The sequence below is a fragment of the Natator depressus genome, chromosome 6, assembly GCF_965152275.1.
Source record: "Natator depressus isolate rNatDep1 chromosome 6, rNatDep2.hap1, whole genome shotgun sequence".
NCBI classification, from domain to species: Eukaryota; Metazoa; Chordata; order Testudines; family Cheloniidae; genus Natator; species Natator depressus.
In genome coordinates this window covers 41,545,070-41,569,385 of record NC_134239.1, presented here as the reverse complement: position 1 = coordinate 41,569,385, position 24,316 = coordinate 41,545,070, and the positions used below count along the sequence as shown (strand labels likewise).

The window sequence follows — 24,316 nt, the reverse complement described above, 5'->3', positions numbered from 1 at the left end:
GCTGGCTCTCCCCAAGAGCCATGTGCCCAGTGTACAGTACGGTCCTGGAACACTGATTTCCCCTGCCCCTGCAGTTACTCACCATTTTGGGGGTCTTGTGGCTCATGGGTGCGTGCCTGGGGTCAGACAGTTAGTGACAGGTATGTGAATACTGGCTGTGTTTTAAATCACTGAATCAGTGGTCAGTGTGTTGCAAACAATACTGCTTCTGTAAATGTTGTATTTTGGCTTCACAGATGTGATCTTGGGAGCCCAGTCTCCCTCTTTGTCATCGCCGGCTGAATGGCTGCACAGAATTAGAAAGCGGCCACGAAGAACTAAAGAGGACTTTCTGCATGATGTCATGATGCACTCCGCAGCCAAAAAACAAGAATTGAAGGAGTGGTGGGACAGCCAGGAAAGGGACTGAAAGGAGAACGCGGCACACCAGAACGAAGCCACGGAGCAGCTCTTAAAAGTTACGGAGCGCCAACCGGACACGCTCCGGGCGCTACTAACACTACAAACCGAGCAGCTCCGTGCTTGCCCTCTCCTGCAGCCGCTGTCACAAAACTCTTTCTCATGCGCCCCCCAGACACCACCACGCTTATCAACCTCCTGGCTCCAGTCTGTACCTGCTGCATACCGCTTCTGCCCCATTGCAGTCCAGCCCTGCGGACTCCTAGTAGCCACGGCACTCAACACCCATCCCTCTGCAGTTTAGCCCTGCTGAAGTTCAGTACCCGCTGCACTGTACTTCAAAGGACACGGCTGCATATGATACTGGACATACACAAATCTTTAACTGTCCTGGGACCCCACCTCCATTTGGGACCCTCCCTTCCTATCCCCCACAGTGCTGATGTGTTTTTTTGTTTGTCTCTCTCCTTCGGTGGTTGTTTTTTAATAAAATAATTGTTTTGGTTTGAAAGCAATCTTTATTTCATTAATTGAAAGCAAACAGAGCCCTGCAAAGCAACATGCAATTTTCTTAAACCTTCACAGTGCATCGTCTGCACCAATCACAGTTACTTCCTAGCATTACAAGCACTGGACTCCCAAGCATAGAAACAAATATTAGTGGATTTCGGCTTCAAATTGCTGCCTCAAGGCATCCCTGATCCTTAAGGCCCTGCACTGCACCCCTCTAATAGCTCTGGCTGTTCAAATTCAGCCTCCAGGCACTAAGCCTCAGCAGTCCAGCCCTGAGTGAAGCTTTCACCTTTCCCATAACAAATATTATGGAGCATACAGCACGCGGCTATAAGCATAGGACTATTGTCATCAGCCAGGTCCAGCCTCCCAAATAGGCAGTGCCAGCGGGCCTTTAAACGGCCAAAAGCACACTCAACAGTCATTCTGCACTTACTCAGCCTGTTGTTGAACCGCTCCTTGCTGCTGGCAAGGTGCTCCGTGTATGGCTTCATAAGCCACAGCATTAAGGGGTAGGCAGGGTCTCCCAGGATCACAGTGGGCATTTTGACTTCCCCTATGGTGATCTTCTGGTTTGGGAAGAAAGTCCCTGCTTGCAGCTTCCTGAACAGGCCAGTGTTCTAAAAGATGCGTGCATCGGAGCAGCCTGCATTAATGTCCGTGAAATGCCCATGGTGATCCACAAGCGCCTGGAAAACCATAGAGAAATACCCTTTCCGATTAATATACTCATGGCTAGGTGGTCTGGTGCCAGAATTGGAATATGTGTGCCATCTATCGCCTCTCCGCAGATAGGGAAGCCCATTTGTGCAAAGCCATCCACAGTGTCATGCACATTGCCCAGAGTCATGGTCTTTCAGAGCAGGATGCAATTAATGGCCCTGCACACTTCTGTCAACACGAGTCCAACGGTCAACTTTCCCACTCTGAACTGGTTAGCAACCGATTGGTTGCAGTCTGGAATAGGCTGCTGCCACACGCTTCTCCAACAACAGCGCTGCTCTCATTCTCATGTCCTTGTGCCGCAGGGCTGGAGAGAGCTCATCACACAGTCCCATGAATGTGGCTTTCCTCAGCCGAAAGTTCTGCAGCAACTGCTCGTCATTGCAGATGTGCATGACGATGTGATCACACCACTCAGTGCTTGTTTCCTGAACCCAAAAGTGGTGTTCCATTGTGGTCAGTTTCCCTTCAGCGCTCTCTGAGTGGCGCTGTAACTGCCAGCAATGTAACTCTGCCAATGTAGACATACCCAAAAAAAGGTCATCACTACCATTTTGCTCTCTCATCATCACACCACCAAGTGTGATAGTATGTGGCATGTTGACATCAGTAAGGCCAAAGCACACAGAGCCCAACAAAGCAAAGTGCTGAGAACCCTCATTCTGAATGACTTCAGTGGATGTTGAGAGAGCTTAGTATTTCATGTGAGGTACTCTGCACATTTCAGGAAAGGGCCCACAACCCCAAAAGGCTCCAAAATTTAAAGAGTTCCAAATCATTGTCTAGTCTCTAGTTTTAACTTGTCATCTCTGGAAAGCAGAGTGAATAGGGCCAGCAACGTGAAAAAAAACAGAATTATCAATAAGAAAAGAAAAGCAGTAGTACTTTCTTAGTGCTAGAGGAGACAATGTTTTTAAAATATACACTGTCCTGTAACATTCTCATTGGTTTTGCTATTTCCCTTGTATTTTTTCCTCATGAATCATACCATCTGAAAGTAATATAATGACTTTTACTTAAAGCCAAGCAGTGAAATGTTGGGTATTGTTAACAACTGGAGAGTATGGTTACCTTAGGATGAGGAGTATGGTTATTTGGACTTAGTCTGATTTCTGCTCTCTTTGAGAAGTAGCAATCTCTTGATAAGATATTCCCTTTGATTTAAAGGTGAACTACAAAGCAACTATTTTTAAATGGTTAAGATCCCAAATTATTAACAGATTATAAGTCACAACTTGAAGATCCTACATAGCTCCTACAAGAACTGGTATTACAAATATTTAAATATGTGGAATATAATTTGGAAGGAAAGTGAAGGAGGCACTGATTTCAAATATTATGTTTTAAAAATCTAAGCATATTTGAAATTTTAAGACTGAGCCTCATTCTCCATTCTTTTGCACCAGTTTTACATCAGTGACTCCACTGAAATTAATGGAATTGTAAAATTGAGAACAGGGTATGAATCAGTCTCTGCATTTATTCTGTTCGGCAGGTTTGCCAATCCCAGACATTCACAAATCACAAGTCTCCCCAACCCCCACCAAAAAAACCTCACGAGACTTGCTAGGTAAATATGTTTTAAATAAAAGTCACATTGTTTATGGCCTGCCTTTTGATTTTTTTTTTAAACCACCTTTAGGGGAAAGCTACCAAACCCCAACTTGTGTGTAATTATCTCAGAGTCAACATTCAGACTTAAATACACACACAAAAGTGCAGCCTCCTTGTTCACTGATCACAGGGAACTCATCCTCTCCTGTCCTCGGGATACAATGAGCAGTCCTCCTATTCTTCTCTCTCACCCTCCCCAACTATACAGAAAAGAGAGCTGCTGCATTCCCTCTCTTTGCATGCTCTCCCAGTCACTTATCCTAGTCTACATTCACTTGACTGTCATAGTTCCTTCTCTTTTTCCTGACAAACTTCTGCGCATTCCATTTTTTTCTGCCAGGCCAGATTCCCCTGAACCACCTCTCAATCTGCTTTCTGCTTCTCCAACATTCCTCTGACCCCTACCCAGTTCCCTAAAACATTCCCTCTCACTCCTGCTGCCCAACGTCCAACTTCTATTACCTGCACATTTTCCCATCACATGGTGACCAAAGGGAACTGACTTCCCCAAGGGTAGCCTAGCTTCAGCCCCATTAAAACAATGTGCAAGATTATGCTGGAGCTAGAGGTATAACTTCTAGTTTGAGTAAACATAAATGCACTAATTTTAAGCAAGGCACCATACTAAAAACAGAAGTGTAGCTGCAGCGGTATGAGTAGCAGGAGGGGCTAGCCCCCTAAGAACATATCTTATGTTTGTCAGACGGATCACACTGAGGGCAGCTAGCCTATCCCGTGACTTGCGGTGCTGTGGCTACACTGCTATTTTTAGCATATTAGCTTCATCAGAGCTAGCACAGCTTTGTCTACTCGAGCTGGAAATTACACCTTCCAGCTCCAGTGCAAACAGAGGCAGTGCTAGCCCACTGCGGGGCCCTAAGCAGGAATATTTTGGGGGCCCGCCACACATAACAAAAGCGAATAGTGGGCCCCCTGGAGCTGCTTGGGGCCTTAAGAAACTGCTTAGTCTGCTAATGCCTAGTGCCGGCTCTGAATGTAGAAATACCCAATGAGAGATAACATCCATTTTTGCTGGGGGCAGTCACGCTTTTCATTTACAAAAGTTAAAGCAACATGGTGACTATTTTGGTTGAAGGCTAAATTTCACAAGACTGAAGGCAAAAATCAGAAATTTAAAAATCATCATTGAAGGGGCTTAATCCCTATCACCTGCTGAGCTAGTGAATGCACCTAATTGGTCATGCTTTGCACCTGGTGAGGTGAGTAGCTAATTGACTCTTAGCCAGAGGGGGTGGAGCTAAGCCATAATAGGTAGAGTGAAGGAGCCAGGGCCCTCTCTGGCTGAGGGTTAGGTTACATAGAGACAATAGAGATGGTGGCAGCAGTAGAAGCAGAGTTCCATTTGAACTTGTGTCTGGATTTGTTTGATACCCTGGAGCAGAGACAGGTAGCCACCAGGAAGTGCTGGGGCTAAAGATAGTGGTAACGTCCCAACTGATGCAGGGCGGGTTTTCTGAGGGTAAGTGAGCCCTACCACAACCACCAAACACACACTGAGGATCATGATAAAGCCAAGTGATTTGGCAATACTGGCTTAGTGCAAATGCTGGCACTGCCCCTTCTTCCCAACAGGTGCAGAGGAAGGAAGCCTTAGATGCAGATGGCTCTGATGGCAGCAGAACCAGTGTGATTTTGCTGAGTGGGATTTTAGGATGCTAGAAACCCAGCTTCGTGTGCTTAGACTTGACAAGAGGGACAAAATTTGTTCCTTTTAAAATTCTGGAGTATCAAAACTTTTTGTAATTGTGTTGTAATTTATTTGTAATGCCAATATTGTTTTAAAAGAAATTCATAAGCAAAAAGCAGTATTTCCAACCCCAAGTGTGAAAAAACCAAGAGTGAGAACCTGCCCAAAATCATTAAATTAGCTTAAACATCATTAGGGCTTTTTTAAACAATAAATCTCTATTAAATTATCTTGTTTATAAAATCATCTTGGTGATTCAATGTGCATGTGACAACTACACATGGGAAAAATGTGGACACACAAATACTAGCCCCGGCTCTCCTTTGTGGTGCATTTTGATTTTAAGACTGGTCCAATGTCAAGGCTTCCTTCAGAAATCACGAGATAAAATACACTCAGTAAAATTTAGAACATCTTTAATTTCTGAAGTGTATAGCAGAAGCCACAAGGAGATACAAAACTCAGGTATTTCATGGATTTTCCACATTTTTGAATTTGTATTACTGAGAGTCAGGTCACAGGCTAAAGTACATACACTACTTAAAGACTCAAAATAAAAACATGCTGTATTGTTAGCAGCTGGTTCAAATACAGTAAAAACCAGTGAAATATGGGAACTAGAATTCTCACAGTAAGAAGTTTTCACTTTAGCCCTAATCTTGCCATGAGTTTTGTATGGGGGTCCCCCAACCTAGATGTCACTTCAAGAGAGGGGAATCTTAAATAGCACGATTCATCAGAGAATCTCAAAATGTTTACCAGAAATGAAGGGAGACGACAGTAAGCATCACACTTAAGCATCACACTTCTGATTAAATCTCCTTACCTGCTGTTAGAAATAACATTTGATATTATTAAAAGCAAGCTTTTGTTTTGTGCATTTACTACCTTGTCATGTAGTTTCTTGTTTATGGGTTTTTCTAGAGAAACAAGAGGAGAAAAACGTTCTGTAACCGTGAAAGCACTGAGATTGGCCAGGTAACTTAAGAGCACCTGTAATACTTCAAATTTTAACGTATTCAATTTCAAGTCGTTGTTGGCCCTTCACATAATGAAGTCTTAGGACCAACCCTGTACTGGCACCACGTGGTCGGACCATCTCTAAAGTCAATGTGGTTTCACGCAGACACGGATCGCCGGGCTCAGAGCCTTGGTCAAGGCCACCCGTCAGTCGGTCAGGATTAGAATCCTGCTCTCCACGAGCCCTGGGCTGAAGCCACCTTCCCGGTGCCCCCCCCGGTCTCACGAGTCCCGCGGTTCCTCTGAGCCAGCAGGCCACTGCGGCAGAGCAGCGCCCGGCGTTCAGGGGATGAGCCAACAGCTCCGTGGGGGAACTGCCAGCTCAGGACACTGCGCCGTGCCACGCATCCCTGAACCTCCTGGTCGGAGGAGGCAGTGGCCCAGAGGTGTCAGGGAAAGACCGCCCCGTAATCTCCTCCTGAGGGAAGCCACCCTACAGTCTCACACCCCCGGTGGGGACCTTCCTGGATACGGGGTAAGACGCAGCCTTCCCCCTTCGTCCCTCCCTCACCTACCTGCCTGACCCGCAGCTTCAGGATCTCCCCCTCCCCCACACCAGAGCTAAAGGGCCTGCCAACAACGCTCCTTGCTATTGGCTGGCGAGCGTCCCAAGCCACCTCCCCATAGGTCGAAGCAGAGGGGGAGGAAAGGGACGCCGGGAAAAATGAGCCCTCTTTCCTCCTATCAACCGGGAGGAAGCTAAGATGGCGGCCTTGGCGACCGGCGGGGCGACGCCGAGTGACGGGGCTACTAGCTTCCAGCGGAAAGTTCCTGCTAGCAGCCGCCTGGCCGCTATCGCGGGCACCCGGCCCTCGGTGCGCCACGGGCAGCTGCTGCTCTCCAGCGGGCTCCCCTCCCTGGATTGTGTGCTAGGTTGGTTCAGAGCCGGGACCCGGCCTCGCAGCGCAGGATACTGGCTGACTGTCCCCCTCCTGCTGGCTGCCCCCTTCCTCCTATTCCTTGCCCGTTCCTCTTCCCTTCCTTACACCCGCAGCCGCCTCAGTGCCGCCTCCCGATTTGTGGGAGACTCTTTCTGCCAGTCCGACCCTCCCCAAAGCGTCGCTGACTTGGGGAAGGGGTGTGGGAGACTCCTCACCTGACACTCATCCTCGAGGTTCCTTATTCTTGCGGGGTGTGGGGGAGATGCGCGTAAAGGTCCTTGCAACCTGCTTTGTGGGGTTAGACGAGTGCACCGAGCCATGTGGGCTTCGTACCCGTTTATACTTTTTTTTTCTGGAGTGGAATGATTTGATGTGCCTGGTTTTTCCCAGTGAGACACTTGCTATCTCAGTCTTCATTTATTTCAAATCTTTACACATTCAGACTGTCACAGAAGGGGGTGGTTTACTGGACTAAGCCTCAAATTATGAAATCGTGCCAAATACATCCCTAGTGTAGTTGCCTTCTGTGGTGTTAGACCTTGGAAGCGTTTTGGACATGAACTTGGAACTGTGGGTTTGAAGCCCAGGGTCTCAGCTCAGATCCTATCTAAATTACTCTATTTTCAGCCATTGATGGCTAGCCACTCATATAGCTCCAGTTCTATAACATTGTAGAAAAGCAATGTGTAAGAACTAAGTATTATTAATGTATTTTTGTAAATTAGTTAAACTGCTATACTGTGTGGTTTGCACCAGCACAATTTACACAGATTTCAAACGGGCAAGTTCCACCATTGCAAATAGTGGCATTGCCTGTCTATGCTAGGCTAGGGGGTTGCACTGGTGCAGCTATCCTAATGACTGATTGTCAATAGCTGTTTAGGTAGATCCTCAGTATAAACAAGTTTTTAAATTCCAGGTGTCACAGGCATGACTCAGCCCTTTCATCCCTGGAGGCAGATATCTGTAGGGCTAGCATTTTACAATGTTTGGGCATCTACAGGTGAGGTAATAAATGGTAGAATGGTGTCTGATCTTTGGAAATGATTCTTCTGCCTTGGTGTCCTAAATCTCTCTTCTCCATCCTCCCCCTTTCCTATGCTGTACATCATGTAGAGAGGGAGGAGAGAACACTTCTGCTATCTTACCAAGAATGGTGATCCATGTTAGGGAGAGAGAAACATCCTTCTTAAGGGAGAGACATGTAGCTGCATTTTATTCCTACTGTATAATTTGTAAAGCACTTTGAGAAGAAAAGTACAATATAAATGTAAGAGAACTAAACTGACCATCCTGATTTTTGTGCATGTTCTATTTTATAAAGTGTGGGGTTTGACCCGTCTGTGTTTGCTGTACCATGCTGTGCATTTCAATCTTCTGAGCCACCATCTTCTTGCTTACATAATGATTAGTGCTGTATTTGATAAGGTGAATTAGGGAAACTTCTTCCTACATACTCTGTACCCCATTTAAGCTATCTCTTCCCTGTCTTTAAGCATTCAGTAACTCCCCAGCCTCTAGAAAAAATATTTATTTCGAGAGAGAAAATGAGAACTTAGTGAGATGTTAATATTAGGTGAACCACATGAAAGCCCTTCGTCCCCAGAAATAGCAACTTTTGAAACAACCTTTTTTTGAAGGAATCCAAACCATGGGTGACTGGCAGGTTTACAAAATTCAGATTCATTTCACTGAACCTTCAGTAACCTCCTGGCCTCAAGGAAGTCTTTCTCCTTGCTTCCTTTATATAGCTTGCAGCTGTATATATGTGATCCCTTGCTAAATTGATTACAGCATGCATGAAGACCTCTGTATAGATTTTTCTCCCTGTTGCCTACTAACAATTTCACAGATAAATAATTGTCAATGTAGTATATTGTATTTCATTGTTATCAGGACTTATAGTGTGTTTTTGTTTTTTTTTTGTTTGTTTTGAAAAAACTCCTTTATTTTGCAGAAGATATTTACAATAACACCATGCACAAACTTCCTTCGTTCACAGTTGGGCTTCAAAGAAATGTTTGTGTAAGCTCCCTACCCCAAGGAACAAGTGTGTGAATATTAAAGCAAGAGGCATATGTTAAAAAGAGCATTTGTAATATGTACAGATCTAGGATAGAATAGGGACCATTAGGGTTGTGGTGAGGCTTGTCAGTGACTAGCTACATTGTCCCCCAAACTTTGCCAACATACCTGTTAAAAGTACACTAAATACAGTTGTATATCGCTACTTTAAATAACTGTTCAATACTCTTTTCACTTTAGACAATGGGGAGCTGTGTCCTTTTTCTTCTACGCTAAAATGATCTTTTATTTTTAAAGCAGCTACTCCTGTCCTGCCCTTCATTCATGAACTTGATATTTGAACCAAATCTGTTCCATGCAAATCCTATCCTCTGTTGTGAGAAATGCTGACTCAAGAAGTTGTTTGTGGGGTGGCTTTTTATTTGTGGGTTGTTGTTGTTTTGTTTTGTCTTTATGCTGAAGAAATTCCATAGTATTTCACATAACATTTTTTTATTGTATCCCTCGCTTTGCATATCAGTCTTTCATTTGGGTTTCTAAGACTGAGAGTTATTCATTATACTTCTTAGCATGATCATTTCCATTCATATAGTATGGAAGTTCCAACACAGAGACACAGCATTATCCCCAGACATCGCAAATAGGAGTTAGTGAAATCATGCTGGTAAAAATACACTTGTAATTACAATTACAGCCTGTATCCCAGCATTAGCACAGCAGTAAAAAGAAACTGTTAAGAAACCATTAAGCAAAGATAGAACTTGAAGAGGACTATATAGTAATTTAAATTGCCCTCCGTATACTTGTTGAACTGGTTCTACTGCAATTTACTGTTGTAAACTATTTTTTTCTTTAACTTTCTCTTTTCCAGAAAGAGAGGGGCAGCTAAATGCAGTAAGTTTCTGATCCAGCAAAGCACCGAAGTCTGTGCCTAACTTTAAGGACACAAGTAGTCCAGTTAAAGACAGTGGGACTACTCGTATCCTGAGTTAGGCACAGGCTTGAGTTAGGGAGCTGTGGCCCATAGAAATATATTGTTACATTTTATAAACTGTCATTGTCTTGTAGAGTATATGTCATATACTGAAAGCTTTTCTGTCTCAATTGGTTCAACCAAGATAGTATTTGTAAAACACTGAAGATGCAAAATGTTATACAAATGCTAAGTATTAGTTTTACTGATGGTTTTTCCTAATTTTATCAACTTACTGTTCCCTTTAAATCAGACAGATTCATACTTCTAGTAGACTTCCATTTCTGTCAGTATTTTTTAAATACATAATAAAGCTGTATATGCTCTAAGCAGGAATATAGCATATGATAATTCTTCTGTCTATTCCACTCTTCAGTGGAAAACATTGTTCTCCAAAATCATATCACCAGTATTTTCTCCTTCCAAATGCATCCTATAAGAGATACGTGATTTATATTATGGTTTCAATCTTTTCTATGCAGTTCCAACAATTCTCTTTTTCTTATTCAAGCCTCAAATCTGTATGGTGGTGCAGAAAATGAACTGCTTGTTCTCTCCTGCTCTCAGCTAGAACCATGATAACCAGTACCATACATAAAGGACTGAGTTGCCAAACTGAGGAACAAACAGGTTACAAATGCATAGCAGTAATAGGGCCCTTCAAAAGGATTTTGAAGCATTTTAAAATAACCTTTCTTTCCTTTCATTCTGTCAGCTTTCTATTTTCTCTCCAATCTATTTCACACCAGTTCACTTGTTTCTCCACGTATAGAGAGAGAGGTGTGTGTGAAAATTCCATGGTAACCATGTACTAGTTTCATATACCATCTAATACAATAAAGTTATTTAAAGTATTTATTACATCTGATACAGTAAAATGATCCTCTGATCCTAGGAAATGCCAAGCTGGGTTGTGTTTTATGCCCTAAATATTCAGGCAGGTACTGTAAATCTGGCCTGTAAAAAGTGGTAGTGTGCAAAAAAATCCTTGAGATGGAACTTATTTTTTTTTTTAAAAATCTGATTTTGCTGACAATTTGTCAATCCAGCACCCTCTCAGTACAAGTTGCTGTTTTTAAAATGTGCTGCTTCTGCCATGAACATGAGAAGAGAGTTTAAAATCTTGATAATGGTGGTGATAAAAAAATATATATAATTACCTGTGGATTTCTGAGCTTGTCCCATTTTGTGTGTGTAACTACTGTCTCGTAAGGTCTTTGAGGCTTGAGCTGTTTGTGTATTGCACAGAGCTAAGTGCACTGCTGGTGCTAAACAAATAATGTTCTTCATAATGGTGTGCATTTAAAAAAAAAAAAAAAAGACTTTCTTTAGCCCTGCACTAAATTGTTCACTCCTCTGATTTGGGAAGAAAAACTCCCATTCAACCTACTGTTCTGTTGGCAGAAGAAGCACAGTTAACATAAGACATTAACATTCAAACTGGCATATTGAACTTTTGGAATACTTTTTGCAGGCCCCATCTATAGCTATTTTTTACTTTTGAGCAAATAAAGTGCAACAACAATCTGAAAATTCAGAATAATTTTGTATACTTAAAAAGGTAGAATTATTCTAACAGTCGCTGACTAGCTAGAAAGTTTGTAGGTGTAGTGTAAAATGTTTGATTTAAGTTGTTTGCCATAACTACTAATAAGAAATTATATGATCTGACTAAGTAGTGTGGCTTAGTCTCGGTGATACAAATGGGGATTTAATCACAATATGAGTTCTTTATACAGTGCAGTTATACAATGGCACAGTGACTTACTGCTGAAATTGTGACATCAGCATGTCAATGTAATTTTCAAAATGTAATGGAAGAAGGATATTATGATGGCAAATGAGGTGACAATATTGTAGCTTCTGTGACTGCTACAGAAGTCCTGGGACTTCTGTGTAGTTGAAAGGTAACTGTATAGTAATATTCCTGCATGCAAGTACAGTGAATTTTGACTGAACGGTCTATGATGATGATGTATTTCACCATATATTTTTGCCTGTAGTTTTAACCATAACTACAGAAGATGCAAAACTGTCAGATGGGATTTGCTCTGTTGGATGTTACTGTTATGTAACTATGTAAATAATTCTTCTAACTAGTTATATTTTGTAAATTGTACTGAAGGTGCTTTTATTCTTTCTCTCCCCGCCTCCCCAGTTTCTGTTAGAATATTTGATCACTGTAAAAATCACTATATTTTTTTGCTTCTTGTCACTTGGAAAATCCCAGTTCTGACCTCTTCCTGGCATGCAGCAGTTTGATATCCTGGGTTAATAGCTCAGTTTGCTCTATTAGCACACTTAGTTAAATTTGTGTATTTCAGTAAAATTAGAAATGGACCTAACCTAATGCTGTACTGTACACTCCTGAACTTTTGGAAGGATTGGATCCTTTACTGACTTTGCAGCTGGGCTTAGGTTTAAGTTTTTAAATGTTTATTTTCCAGTTCTATAGTTTCTAACTTTTTTGTATGTATACAAAATTTTCTTAATTTACAATTGCTTATTAGCATACCTTCATCGTGGTGTATATCCACCAAGTATCCTGCCATTCAGACTTCATGTTGCAACATTAATTCCATAATCATAATCAATAGACTGGACCATAAAGGAAAGAATATTGAATTAAAACAGTTGCTAATAGACATAAGAAGAACCACACCACTTTAAAACAAAAATATCCAGAACCACTTTTTTATTCTAATTTTTGTTGACAACGCCTTGCAACAGTCAAAGGCACTGGTGACAATTTTTAGACATGTTGTGTCTAGCTAATATTGGAGTTATGAAAAAAGTATAGTAATGTGAAAATAAATAACTGCTTTATTTGGAAGTTGCCTGGTCTGGTATTCTCTATTGTTGTATTGAATTTAAAATCACTTGCTGACTCTTATCAGGTTGTGGAGAACAATTCTAGCAACATCAATGAGTTAAAAATGAATTCATGTAGATTGATAATAGATGCAGGACATTTTGCCTCTCCATCATCACTAAGGATGAGATAGTTAGTGACTGAAAGTTGCCCACTGGTGGTTATTTCGCCTGTATAAAACAAGCTTGTGATCTTGGTCCCCCCTTTTGGATATATTCCCAACATTGCAATTGGTACTAATGTTCATAGTCACAGCAGCAAAGCTAAAGATTCCATTTCTTACTGAAATCAGCTGGAGTTGTATCAGGCACTAAATTGGCATATAGAATGAACTATGCCTATCCCTACAGGTGGTCCATGTAGGCCAGGGTTGACACTCTTATCAAGAGCTTAGGAAGTAATTACCGTTGTACGTGACTCTACCTGTTCGGTGGAGAGGGGATTTCAGTCTCTATGCCTGTTTACCTGGCATCTTCAATGAGCTCTACATTTGCTTTTAGAAGAAGATATAATTGTATTATATTGGCAAATGCGAAACACCTTAGCAGACTAGTTAACAATAATAGCATGATAGAACTGCATTGACTATATTTTTCCATCACAACTTTCTATGGTTTCTTAATAAATGCTCATAAGGAATTAGAGGAGCAAATTGAAATCCAAATTCCTTGAAATACAAATTAAAATGTTTTTCTCCCAGTATAAAACATGGAAGTAATTTTAGATTTTTTGGGGGGTGTGTCAGATCTTCTCTCTTTATAGATAATTTAAACTTGTTTTGACACTAAGGCCAGAATTCTCAAACCTGGTTTCATAAAGTTAGGTTCTGAAGATGTATTAATGTGCTGAACATCTTTCAGTTGCCAGTGGAATTTCTGCTTGACCAGCCCTTTTGAAAATTGGGCTGGTCCTTGAAATACTCAAAAAGCAATTTAGGAGCTTCATTTCAGACACTTTGATCTGAAATTTTTGGCCTAAATTTATTCCTTCTAAACTTCTGGCGGAGATTTTAAGTGTTGCACCTTAGTTTATTTGTACCAAACCATACGTTTAAAAAGTCCTCATATTTGGGCTTAAGTCAGTTTGACTTTTGGATAAAGTTTAAATAGCTGGACCAATAGTTCAAAAGAGATTTTCTAGGACGGGGCCTGCTTAGACATCAAACTTATTCCTAAAGCTCTCTTATCTATTCTCTTCATCTCCACTTAGCTATCACCTATTCACGTCAATAGTAATTATTAGTATATGTCCAGGGAAAATAGGATATCCCTATACCCTTCCAACTTCTCACCTTCCCTTTGTTTCCCCCATAAGCCCCCTTTCCCCCCGCCCAAATCACAGCCCATGTACATACTCTTAAGATGTTAATAATGTAAACTATACTTAATTTGCCCTGGAAATAGTTTGTACAATGTGCATCAAACAAGTTCTTGAATACAGATGGAAAATAGTTAGCAAGATCACTTTAACCATGGAGCTTTCTCTAGGAACAACTTTTAAAGAGAATATATTTACAGCTGGTATTTATTCCATTTGTAGCTCACACATGATACAACATCCTTTCTTTTTTTTTTTTTTTTAATAGTGATAACTGACGTACGTATTAGCTGTGCAGAAGTACCTTTTGGTTTGAGCAACACTTAAATACTTAATTATATGTGTGTGAGTGTGTGTAATCTGTAAGAAATCTAAAGAGAAATTGTGTAGTCAGTATAATAGCTAAATTAATTAGAACAGGAATATTTAAATAAGAAAAAATATTAGCTGATACAGAATTGTATTAACTAAAATTTCTTACTGCAAAATAGTAACCATTAGGCTCTTCCTAAACTTAGGGCGGCATATAGAGAACCGACACTGCATGCTTCCCTACCATGGGTGTAAATAGCAATATAGATGGTGAGGCGTTGCTTAGGTGAGTAAAGGCATGCCAGAATATTAGCCTACAACAAGAGAACTCAATAGGTGGACTGCAGGCCAAATCCAGACCGCCAGATGCTTTTGAACAGACCCTGAAATAAATATATATATATTTTTTTACTCTGTTGTTGTTGTTGAGTTATTTTCTCTGGAGTCTGGACCTTGACGATACCTTGATCAAGAAATTGGATCTTAACAAAAAATAATTGACTACCCTCTGCCCTACACAGCTCTCTACACACTAAAGCAGTGGCTCCCACATCTACATTGCTATTTTTAGCAATGTAGCATCCTGCTGCTGGAGGCTTTCCTTGCTCCTGGGAAAGGCTCCAGAAGCTGGGAAAGGCTTTGGCAGTAGGGAAGCAGCAGAGAGAGGCTTCTGCAGCAAGGAGCTGCTGGAGTCTTTCCTTACTGCCTCCCACACCAGAGCCTTTCTCTGTCATGAGCAGCTACATAGGGCAATATGGATACAGCCTGCCTTTCACTTCAGCTTGTAGCTACGTATACCCTATGTGCCGCCACAAGTGTAGACAAAGCCTCAGTTGCCCTATTTCCCCAAAATATAATTCAGTAAAACATACAGAACTGTTTGCAGTACTAAATTTATTATAAAAATGTTTTATCACTTCATACAGGTAGGATAGCCTTGTTTGCTGCAGTGAATATTTTAGTTGTACAGCTGGGACAAACATAGGCCTACTTTCATATTTGGCTGCTTCATAAAAATGTGTAAATTTGTAAGATTTCTTTCATAGTGAGCTGTCTATTCTCTGCCATTGTAGTAGTGGTTTCTAAAACAACTTTTTTCCTTCCTCCTTCCACTTCAGTTCTGTTAAGGATAGTTAACACTCTTCTTTATTTTTAAGAGAATTACTTATTTTAGGAGAGTGGCCACTTATACTAGCCTTGCAAAATTCTACTTGTCCCATGTAAAGAATTTTTTTTATAAATGTGCAAAATAGTAGGTTTTTCTTTCATTAAAAGGATGGTTGTGGAGGCTTATGTTTGGGCTGGTAAATATTATGCTCACTTTATAAAACTGACTGATGGAATGACCTCATTGATATTATAAATTCTGAGGTGGAGATCAAGAAAATCAACTCTAATGTAGTCACAATTCAAAATGTGTAGTAATGAATTCAACTGTTCTTTCAAGTGTACTAAGATGTAAGACAGGTTTCTCAAACTGAATATTAATTTCAGCTAACATCAGTTTTTTGCTATGTTCATTTAATCATCAGTGATTGGTACATAATGACTAGTTATTTAAACAAAATGGGAATAGAAAAATATTGATGCTCTTAGCTAAACAAGAGGATGGAGTGTATCCTTATTTTTTAACAACCAGTTATGTTTATCCCGGCAGGCCTCTAGATATTAGAAGTGTCAAACAAGGAAATGCTTTTTGAGTACAAGCTTAATCTCTGAGATTTTATGTACTTAAAGGTCCCATTCGACTCTCATTGGGTGAAATCTGGCTCCACTGAAGTCAATAAGAGTTTTTACCATTTACTTCAGCGTAGCCAGAATTTTCCCTGTTGACATCAATGCGAGTTGGATGAGCCCTTGTTGAGGTACTCTGCATAGTTAATTGGTGGCCGTAGAGTTAGTATTATTAATCGCTGTTAAATATGGACCCAATCCTGCACATTTTTATTCACATGAGTAGTCCCACTAAAGTAAGTGTTTGATTAAGGCTCTACAACATTATTGCAGTACTTAAGCTCAGTTGTGTAGATCTCTGCAGGATCTTTTCATATAAAGAGAATAGTACAATATATTTTGAAAGTAATTGTAATGTGTAATATATAATTATATGTAATATGTAATTATTTCATAATAGTGAATTGTAGAAAGTTTGCAAAGGTAATTAAAATGTTGTTCACATTTACATTTTTAAACTTGCTATATCATCTTTCTTTGACTTAGAGAACAATTAAGTTTGCTTAGTTTATAAGGTAACATTAAAATGTAGTCTCATCTTATTCTTGGTTTTTGTTTTGTTTCCAGGTGGAGGTTTAGCTGTTGGAACCCTTCTTCTTATTGGTTAGTACAGAATGTATGACTATATTGTGCTATACTTTTGTTGCACTTAGCTAATATTTTATATAGCTATGATTACAATTTTTTTTTTAAATGTCAATCAAACTTTAATTCTCAGCACTCTCCATGTTTGACTGTCTTCATGGTCGGTCATTCCTCATGTCCGTAGCAGTTAGTGGCAAACCAGATTTTTGCTCTGAACCTGGGCTTTGGACTGCTGGTTGAGAAGAACTCTCCAGAATTCTCACCTCCAAGCAGCATGCATGGCATAGTCCAGGTTTCCCTTTGTAGCAAAGCTTTAAAATCTTATAAATGCCCATTAAACTAAATTTCTCTGCCTTTATTGGTTTTGAGATTTTTCTCCCCAAAACTGCTAAACTTAAAACTTTGGCTTTCTGAGGAGAGTTTGAAGGATAGCAGCTTTCTTCCCCTCCTCCCTGAGAAATGGCCAACAGAGATAGCAGACCACAGGAACTCTGCATCCAGCTGTAATGTGGGCAGGGTATATGCCAAGACAGTTAAGCAGGCCACACTGAAACCTGGCTCCTAGCCATGTGTGGGCAAGGTCTAAACTGAGAGAGTTGAGCAGGCCACATGGAAGCTCCATTCACTGAGACCAGTTCGGAATCAGTGTCCTAGAGCTGGAATTAAGTTTTCCTCAGCCCTACTGCCTCTCCCTTGAGAATGGTACCCCCTATTCCCACAGCTGGCAGAGCAAGTAGGGAAGTTGGAGCCTTATGAATCTTGGGTGGAGGCAAGGTGAGGGGGAGCCAGGAGTGAAGAAACACCTGCTTACAGCCAGCATGTAGGCAAGATCCATGCTGAGATGATTAAAAAGGGTGCAAACCATGTCAGCTTCTGTGACCTTTCTGATACTAAATGAGTCATTTGTTTCCAATAGCTGTGGCTCATTCCTAATTCTATGCAGTTGTCCCCTGCGCAGCCTGGACCTAGCAGCAAGGAGCATGAGGTGAAATGATTTAGCATGGATTGTGGACCTGTCTTTTCTCTGCCTTCCAGCCTGCAGGAGTCCCACAAAATGTCATAAAATGGTTACATTTTTTTTAGAGAAACATGAAGGATGCATGCCTGAAGACTGTCCTTTCAATCTCAATAGTAACCTGCCCTCTGCCTTCTCACAGGGGATTGGCCCAGAGACTGGTGAAGGATAGATACTGCAAATTCAGCTCCTAAAGGGACAGCACAAAAACTTGAAATATGTAATGAGAGAGTCTCACTTCTAGATCCTTTAAAGAGGAGAAAACTAAACTCTGAGATCCTTCCAACTATTTTGTTAAACACTGTAGGGAGCATAAACCCTGAGTAACTTTGTCTCTAGGCAAAGGAATAAGTCCCTCCCTCCTTTCAATGAGAGAATATTCAAACTCCCTTATGTCATTGGTGTTTTCTTTGAAGCTGTTGCACCAGGTTCCAATGTAGAGATTACACATTAAGAAGAGGGCATTGCTGCCTTTCATGAGAGTTGGGAGAGCAAGGAAAACCATGTAATCTCAAAAGCTTCTCTTGTTTTTGGGTTTCCAAGTCTGGGCAGATTTCCCCCAGGTCCACCCCAATGAAGAGTGTTTCGTCTGGGAGTGAACCACCTCAGAAAATGGGTGTTAAAAATAATCAGGGGAAGGATATTCGGAAGAACTATAGAATTCAATCATTGCCTCTTGGCCAAGTTTATCTTTTCCCCGAAGTAAATGAAAATAAACCAACACTATCAGCAAGACCCTTTCTAGAATCAGAAGGTGAAGGGTGAATGGTTCATCTCCTACATGTTGGAACAATATAGAACCAGTTCTGAGGAGAGACAGATATTTTTGGAAAGGGCAGAAGATTTTTTTTGTGGTACGAAGAGAAACAGTGGCATATAGTCCATTTTAGATCTCAAGTCCATAAAGGGTTTAATATTCCAGGTGGATATATGAAATCCATCATTACAGCATTATCTTCCCAGAACTTCACAGTATGAAAATAAACCTGGAGTCCTACTGAAAATATGATCGGGGAGAGTAACCCAGAAATACTTTAGCTTCTGCTACAACAAGAAGTATTTTCAGTGAGGTTTCATGAGCCCTTTTGGAACTTATACTACATTTGTGAGTATCAGTATAGAAGTTATCTTTGCTTCCTTCCAGTGAAAGGAACAGATGATGTCTGGATGACCTTCTCATCATGTTACAAAAGGCTCAGCAGCCATTGTTAAGTCTTCAGAAACATGGCTTTGAGTGAACAAGTAGAATGGCCAATTATAGGCCTCACAAAACTCTAGCATCTAAATTATCACTCAAGACAACCTTAGAGCTCTCCCAGCACTCTTAAAAAACAAACAAACAAAAAAAAAAACACACACCCCTCAGTGAGTGGCACAGCTACCAGCACTAGGGCATTGTATACACTGGTGCTTTACAGCACTGCAACTTGCTGTGTTCAGGAGGGTGTTTTTTCACACCCCTGAGAGAGAAAGTTGCAGTGCTGTTAATTGCCAGTGTAGACAAGCCCTAAGAAGTGGGCTAAAAGATCTCCTTTGTGCCTTCACCCCTCAGTCACTGAGAGTAAAGATGGTAAAGAATATTGTGAAGGAACAGGCCACCGTGATTATAATCTTATTAAACCTTAGATCTTTCCTCAATCAGCGTAATTGGAACGTTCTTTCAAACTTCCAGCACATGCACGCACGCACGCACTCTAAAAAGGGCCTATCCTGAACGGATATCCCATGCTGCCTAATTCGTCATCTGGGAAGCTGAGAGGAAGGAACTACAGTTTCTCATTCTAAGGAGGTGATCAGCAGCCACCTAGCATCTTAGAAGAAATATACAAATGATGTCTGTCATAAACTGGAGATCTAGATATTAATGTTACAAAGAACATACATAAGGGCAAAGTCAGCTGAAGCAAAGGACAAGTTGGCCTGATCATCAGACTCAAGCCCAGTGCTCTTTGGAAAGACAAGTCAGTGACTGCAAGCATATTGTACTGTAAGAAAACCAGGGAAATTTCTTATTGCAGTCAGATAACAGGTTCCTGAGGACCACTACTCTTTCCAGTCCACTGTCAAGATGCAGTTTCTCCTAGCCCAAAGATCAAAATCATGGTAACTTCTATTAGAACTAGCTTTTCAACTTCACAGTTGGTAGGTCTCTTGCTTTCAGTGAAAAGAGGATCTTGCCTACTTGGCACCTCCTTGTCCAAGGAAGCTACAGAGTTTGGTATGCTTGGAGTGAAACCTGAGTTACACATTCGGACTTCTGTGAACTAGTTAGGCCTCCATTCCCAAAAATACCAGTCTTCCTCACATACTAGAAAGTGTTGTTGTTGCTCTTCTGGTTGAAACAAATACCCTAAGTACATAAGTTAAATGTGAATGGAGTCTATAGAGGAATAAAGGTGTGCGTATATAGCAGAGGCATTCAAAGCCTCAGGTATGACTCTTCTTATTACTACGCACTTTGTGAAAAGAGCAATAATAGAGAGATCACACACATCTTATCAGGATCTCTGTAAGGTTACTTACAGGGTCTTCCATCTAGACTTTCTTAATACTATAAAGTTACACTCTTACCCCATCTGATACAGGGTTTGGTAGAAGTCTGTTCCTCAACAGGGTGGCTGTTAAATCTTAAGTTCCTGTTCAGTTCTACACAGGTAAACTGAGTCCCTCCTTGCCTAGGGTGATTTACTGCTTTCTACATCCCTGCTCTGAAGACTGACTGACATGGAGGGGACAGAGAAGAAAAATTCTCTTGTAAATTTTCGTTCTAGGACTCTCCATATCAGATCGTCTGATCATGACTTGGAAGAATGCATTCTGTCCAGAGTGAGGGGAAGGGGTGGTCGGTTTTGGTTTTGGTTTGTTTTTTTTTCACCTGGCTATTGCTTGCTTGTTAAGTAGTGTGAAAAGGAAAAAGGTGTTCCTCTGGAAAATTGCTAAATTTTTTCATATCAAGGCTCTGTTGTAAATGGTTTGAGTTGGATAGCACTTTATATAGAATTAGTATTTTTCAGCTTTGGAAGCTGTTGTTCTGAAGAGTTCTTTCTGAGCAGTGATCCTAAGCCCAAATTCAGAGCAAAGATCTGATCTGCCTCCTGTTGCTGTGGCAAAGGGGAATGTCCCACTATGAAGGCTGTCTAACATGGAGGGTTAGAATGAAAATTCACAGGTAAAACAGAATTTTCCCTATTTCTTACTTTTTAAAAAAAAATTATCTAGTCCTTCCTCAAACCAATGCTGCCTGTCTTTCCACAGGATAAAACAAAATTGAGTGTGGACAAATACCTGGGCGCTGATCTCAGTGCCTGCAGAGTTGGGGCTGGAAAGAAAAGATGTTCACTTTTATTCACAAAGCCTGTATCTTACACACACACACTACCAAAAAAAGTATTAAAGTTTTAATACAAACTGACACATTTCAGGATATGCAGTAAAATGGACTGGGTTATATGCTTCTATAAATCGATTGGGAACAATGAATTGGCTTGTGTTTGACTCAAATTATTACAACCATAATGATATATAAAGGGTGCAGCCTTTTTAGCAGCATTATTTTTTTTATGTACATTTTAGTACTTAGGAAAGCACCACAGAACTGGTTCAGTATAGGTAACAGAAGTACAGTCTTCCCCATTCTGCTCTACTAATATACCTGAAGCCAGTTCTACAGTAGCCATCTTTACAACTAAGAGGTAATTTAGTCTCTTTGACCATTCAAATCTAACTTCAAAAGATCTTTATTGGAATTAAAATCTGTGCAAGTATGGCCAAAGAGTGAACAAGGATATACTCTTTTTAGCGGTAGTTCCAAGACATCAAGCATCTGCCCAAGATATGGCTTCACAATATTAAGAGATTTAATCATTTACATCTAGTTATCAAAGATTATAAGGCCAAAAGGGACCACAGTGATAATCTGTTACTACCTCTTGTATAACACAGGCCATAGGACTTGCCTGAATTAATTCCTGTTTGAGTAGACAATATCCTTTATAAAAAAAATACCCGATCTCTATTTTAAAATTTCCAGTGATGGAGAATCCACCATAACTCTTGGTAAATTGTTCCAATGATTAATTATCCTCGCTGTTACAAATGTGCACCTTATTGCTAGTCTAAATTTGTCTAACTTCAGCTTCCAGCCTTTGCATCTTGTTCCTCCTGTATAGACTGTGATCAAGTCACCCATTAACCTTCTTTTTGTTAAACTAAATAAATTGAGCTCTTTAGGTCTATAAGGCATGTTTTCCATTTATTTAAACATTCTTGTGGCTCTTTGAACCATCTCCAGTTCATCAACATCCTTCTTGAAGTGTGGATACCAGAATTGGACTCTATATTCCAGTAGCAGTTGCCCTAGTCACAAATACAGAGGTAATATAACCTCCATATTCTTACTTGATATTCCTCTGTTTACACAACCAGGGATCGTAATAGCCCTTTTGGTCACAGATTCACAGTGGGAGCTCACATTCAGTTGATTATAAACCATGGCTTCCCAGGATAGAGTCCCCTGTCCTGTGGGTATGACCTATATTCTTTGTCCTAAATTTATGACTTCACATTTTGCTACGTTAAAATATATTGTTTGCTTGCTTCCAGTTTACCAAATGATCCAGGTTGCTCTGTATCAGTGACCTGTCCTCTTAATTATTTACTATTCACACAATCTTTGTATCATCTACAAACTTTATTGGTAATGACTGTTTTATTCCAGGTCATTGATAAAAATGTTAAATAGTGAAGGCTAAAAACCGGCCCCTGCAGGACTCCACTGGAAACACACCCATTCAATCATTATTCCCCATTTACAATTACATTTTGATCCAGTTTAATACATTTTACATGTGCCATGTTGATTTTTGTATCATTCTAATTTCTTAATCAAAATGTCATATAGTACCAAGTGAAATGCCTTACACAAGCCAATTACGTCAATACTGTTTTTTTGTCAACCAAATTTGTAATGTCATCAAAAAAAAGTTAATCAACAAGTTAGAGAGGATCCATTTTCCATAAAAACCCATGGTGAGTAGTGTTAATTGTTACCCTCTTTTAATTCTTCATTAATCAAGTCCTGTAACAGTCATTCTGTTATTTTGCTTGGGAATGATCTCAGGCTGACAGGCCTATATTTACCTAAGTTGTTCTGTTTACACTCTTTAAAAATTGGCACAAAACATTAGCTTTCACAAGGTCTTCTGGATCTTACTGAAAATCAACATTAACGATCCAGAGAGCTCCTCAGCCAGCTCTTGTAAAACTCTTGGATGCAAGTTATCCAGAGCTGCTGATTTTAAAATGTCTGTCTTCATTAGCTCCTGTTTTAACAGCCTCCTGAGTTACTTTTGGAATTTTAAGTATTTCATTATCATTATTGTAAAGCTATACTAAAGTTTTAAGAGTCTGGGTTTCATGTCTGTGATTTTCTAACTAAAGATTAAAGTCCAGGAGGGAAGGGAAGGGAAGGCTTGATGTGCACTAACCTTACTTGCTGGTAGGAGAGCAGTTTTTCATGTGTTGAGTAGGGGGGGAGAGAGGGAAACATTCCACCTCTAGTAGTTGATCAAACTAAGCCAGACAGAAGGCTAGGACACTGATGGATCTTAAGCAGATGTAGACTATCAATTGATATTCCAACTAAAGTCTAAATTTGGAAAAGAGCTGTCCAAGTGAAATAGGGATGATAGTTTAAGGCAGAAATCCTGTGGAATATCATGTTGAGGTTACTAGTGTTAGAGGAACTCAAAAAAGAACAGGTGGAGAAACTGGAATAAAATCAACAGAGGAAAGTGTCTGAGATTTCTAAGAACTGTGTTGAGTAACTGAGAAGGGCAGTCTATAGTGTCAGATAGAGCATGAAGGTCAAGATCTTTCTAATGCTAGGTTCTCCTATTGCCTGTTACAATATGGTATATCACAAGATACTGAAACTTATCATTCTAGTGCCATAAGTACATGCACTGTACAGAACAAAGAATAAGATAAGGTCCTCACCCTGAAGACAGTCTAGGCAAGGTCAAATTGCTGGGCAATACTTCTGCCATGTTGAGATTTGAAGACGATGGTAGGATTTTTTTGGGGGGGAATGGATTCTACAGAAGGTTCTGCTGGAGGAGACCGAGGGGAGTTGGGATTAGGTGACAAGCCACTCCAAGCAAAATGGTCAGCCACAAAGCAGGCAGAAGGCATAGAGTGGGAAAAGTAAATGAAAGGGGGGCAATAAGGATTGGAAGTAGTAAAGGAACTAAACAAGTGGGAAGAAAGGAGAGCAAAAATGTAGACAAGAACAAGATTATGCAGGGCTTGAAAATGAAGTTGAGGCTCTTGCACTTGATGTGGTAAAATGGGAAGCTACTAAGGGATTTGAAAAGGCATCTAATCAGATCAGCCTAAGGAAAAGATGAGTGAAATCCCACTGAAGTCCACAGCAAAAGTCACATTGACTTCAGTAGAGCTAAGATTTCACCTCATGACTTTCTCTGAGAGCATGACTAGCAATTCTCATTCATGGGTTATGAAGTCATTCATTAGATACCAGATATAAAGAAAGAAGCAACAGAGGAGTTATTAACATAAAGGTAATATCTGGAAATGTGGGAGATCCAAAATTTAACATTTTAGA

At 40.5% G+C, this 24,316-nt stretch overlaps 2 protein-coding genes across 10 annotated transcripts in view; one reads left to right on the top strand and one right to left on the bottom strand.

Moving 5' to 3' along the window:
- The window catches only part of IMMP1L (inner mitochondrial membrane peptidase subunit 1), a 71,569-nt gene extending 65,021 nt beyond the window's left edge, over window positions 1–6,548 (bottom strand). For 2 of the 8 annotated variants that reach the window (XM_074955146.1, XM_074955147.1), the window contains exon 1: window positions 5,784–6,015. The gene's annotated coding sequence lies outside the window, so the exon portion shown is untranslated. Of the gene's footprint in view, window positions 1–5,783; window positions 6,016–6,492 lie in introns of those variants that run through there. The other 6 variants (XM_074955140.1, XM_074955143.1, XM_074955141.1 and 3 more) reach the window with 5 other exon arrangements.
- Window positions 6,549–6,618: 70 nt separating this feature from the next.
- The window catches only part of ELP4 (elongator acetyltransferase complex subunit 4), a 263,256-nt gene continuing 245,558 nt past the window's right edge, over window positions 6,619–24,316 (top strand). For both annotated transcript variants that reach the window (XM_074955138.1, XM_074955139.1), the window contains exons 1-2: window positions 6,619–6,850; window positions 16,659–16,694. In XM_074955138.1, the coding sequence (XP_074811239.1) occupies window positions 6,682–6,850; window positions 16,659–16,694 (205 nt within the window). In that variant the 5' untranslated portion in view covers window positions 6,619–6,681. The remainder of the gene's footprint in view (window positions 6,851–16,658; window positions 16,695–24,316) is intronic.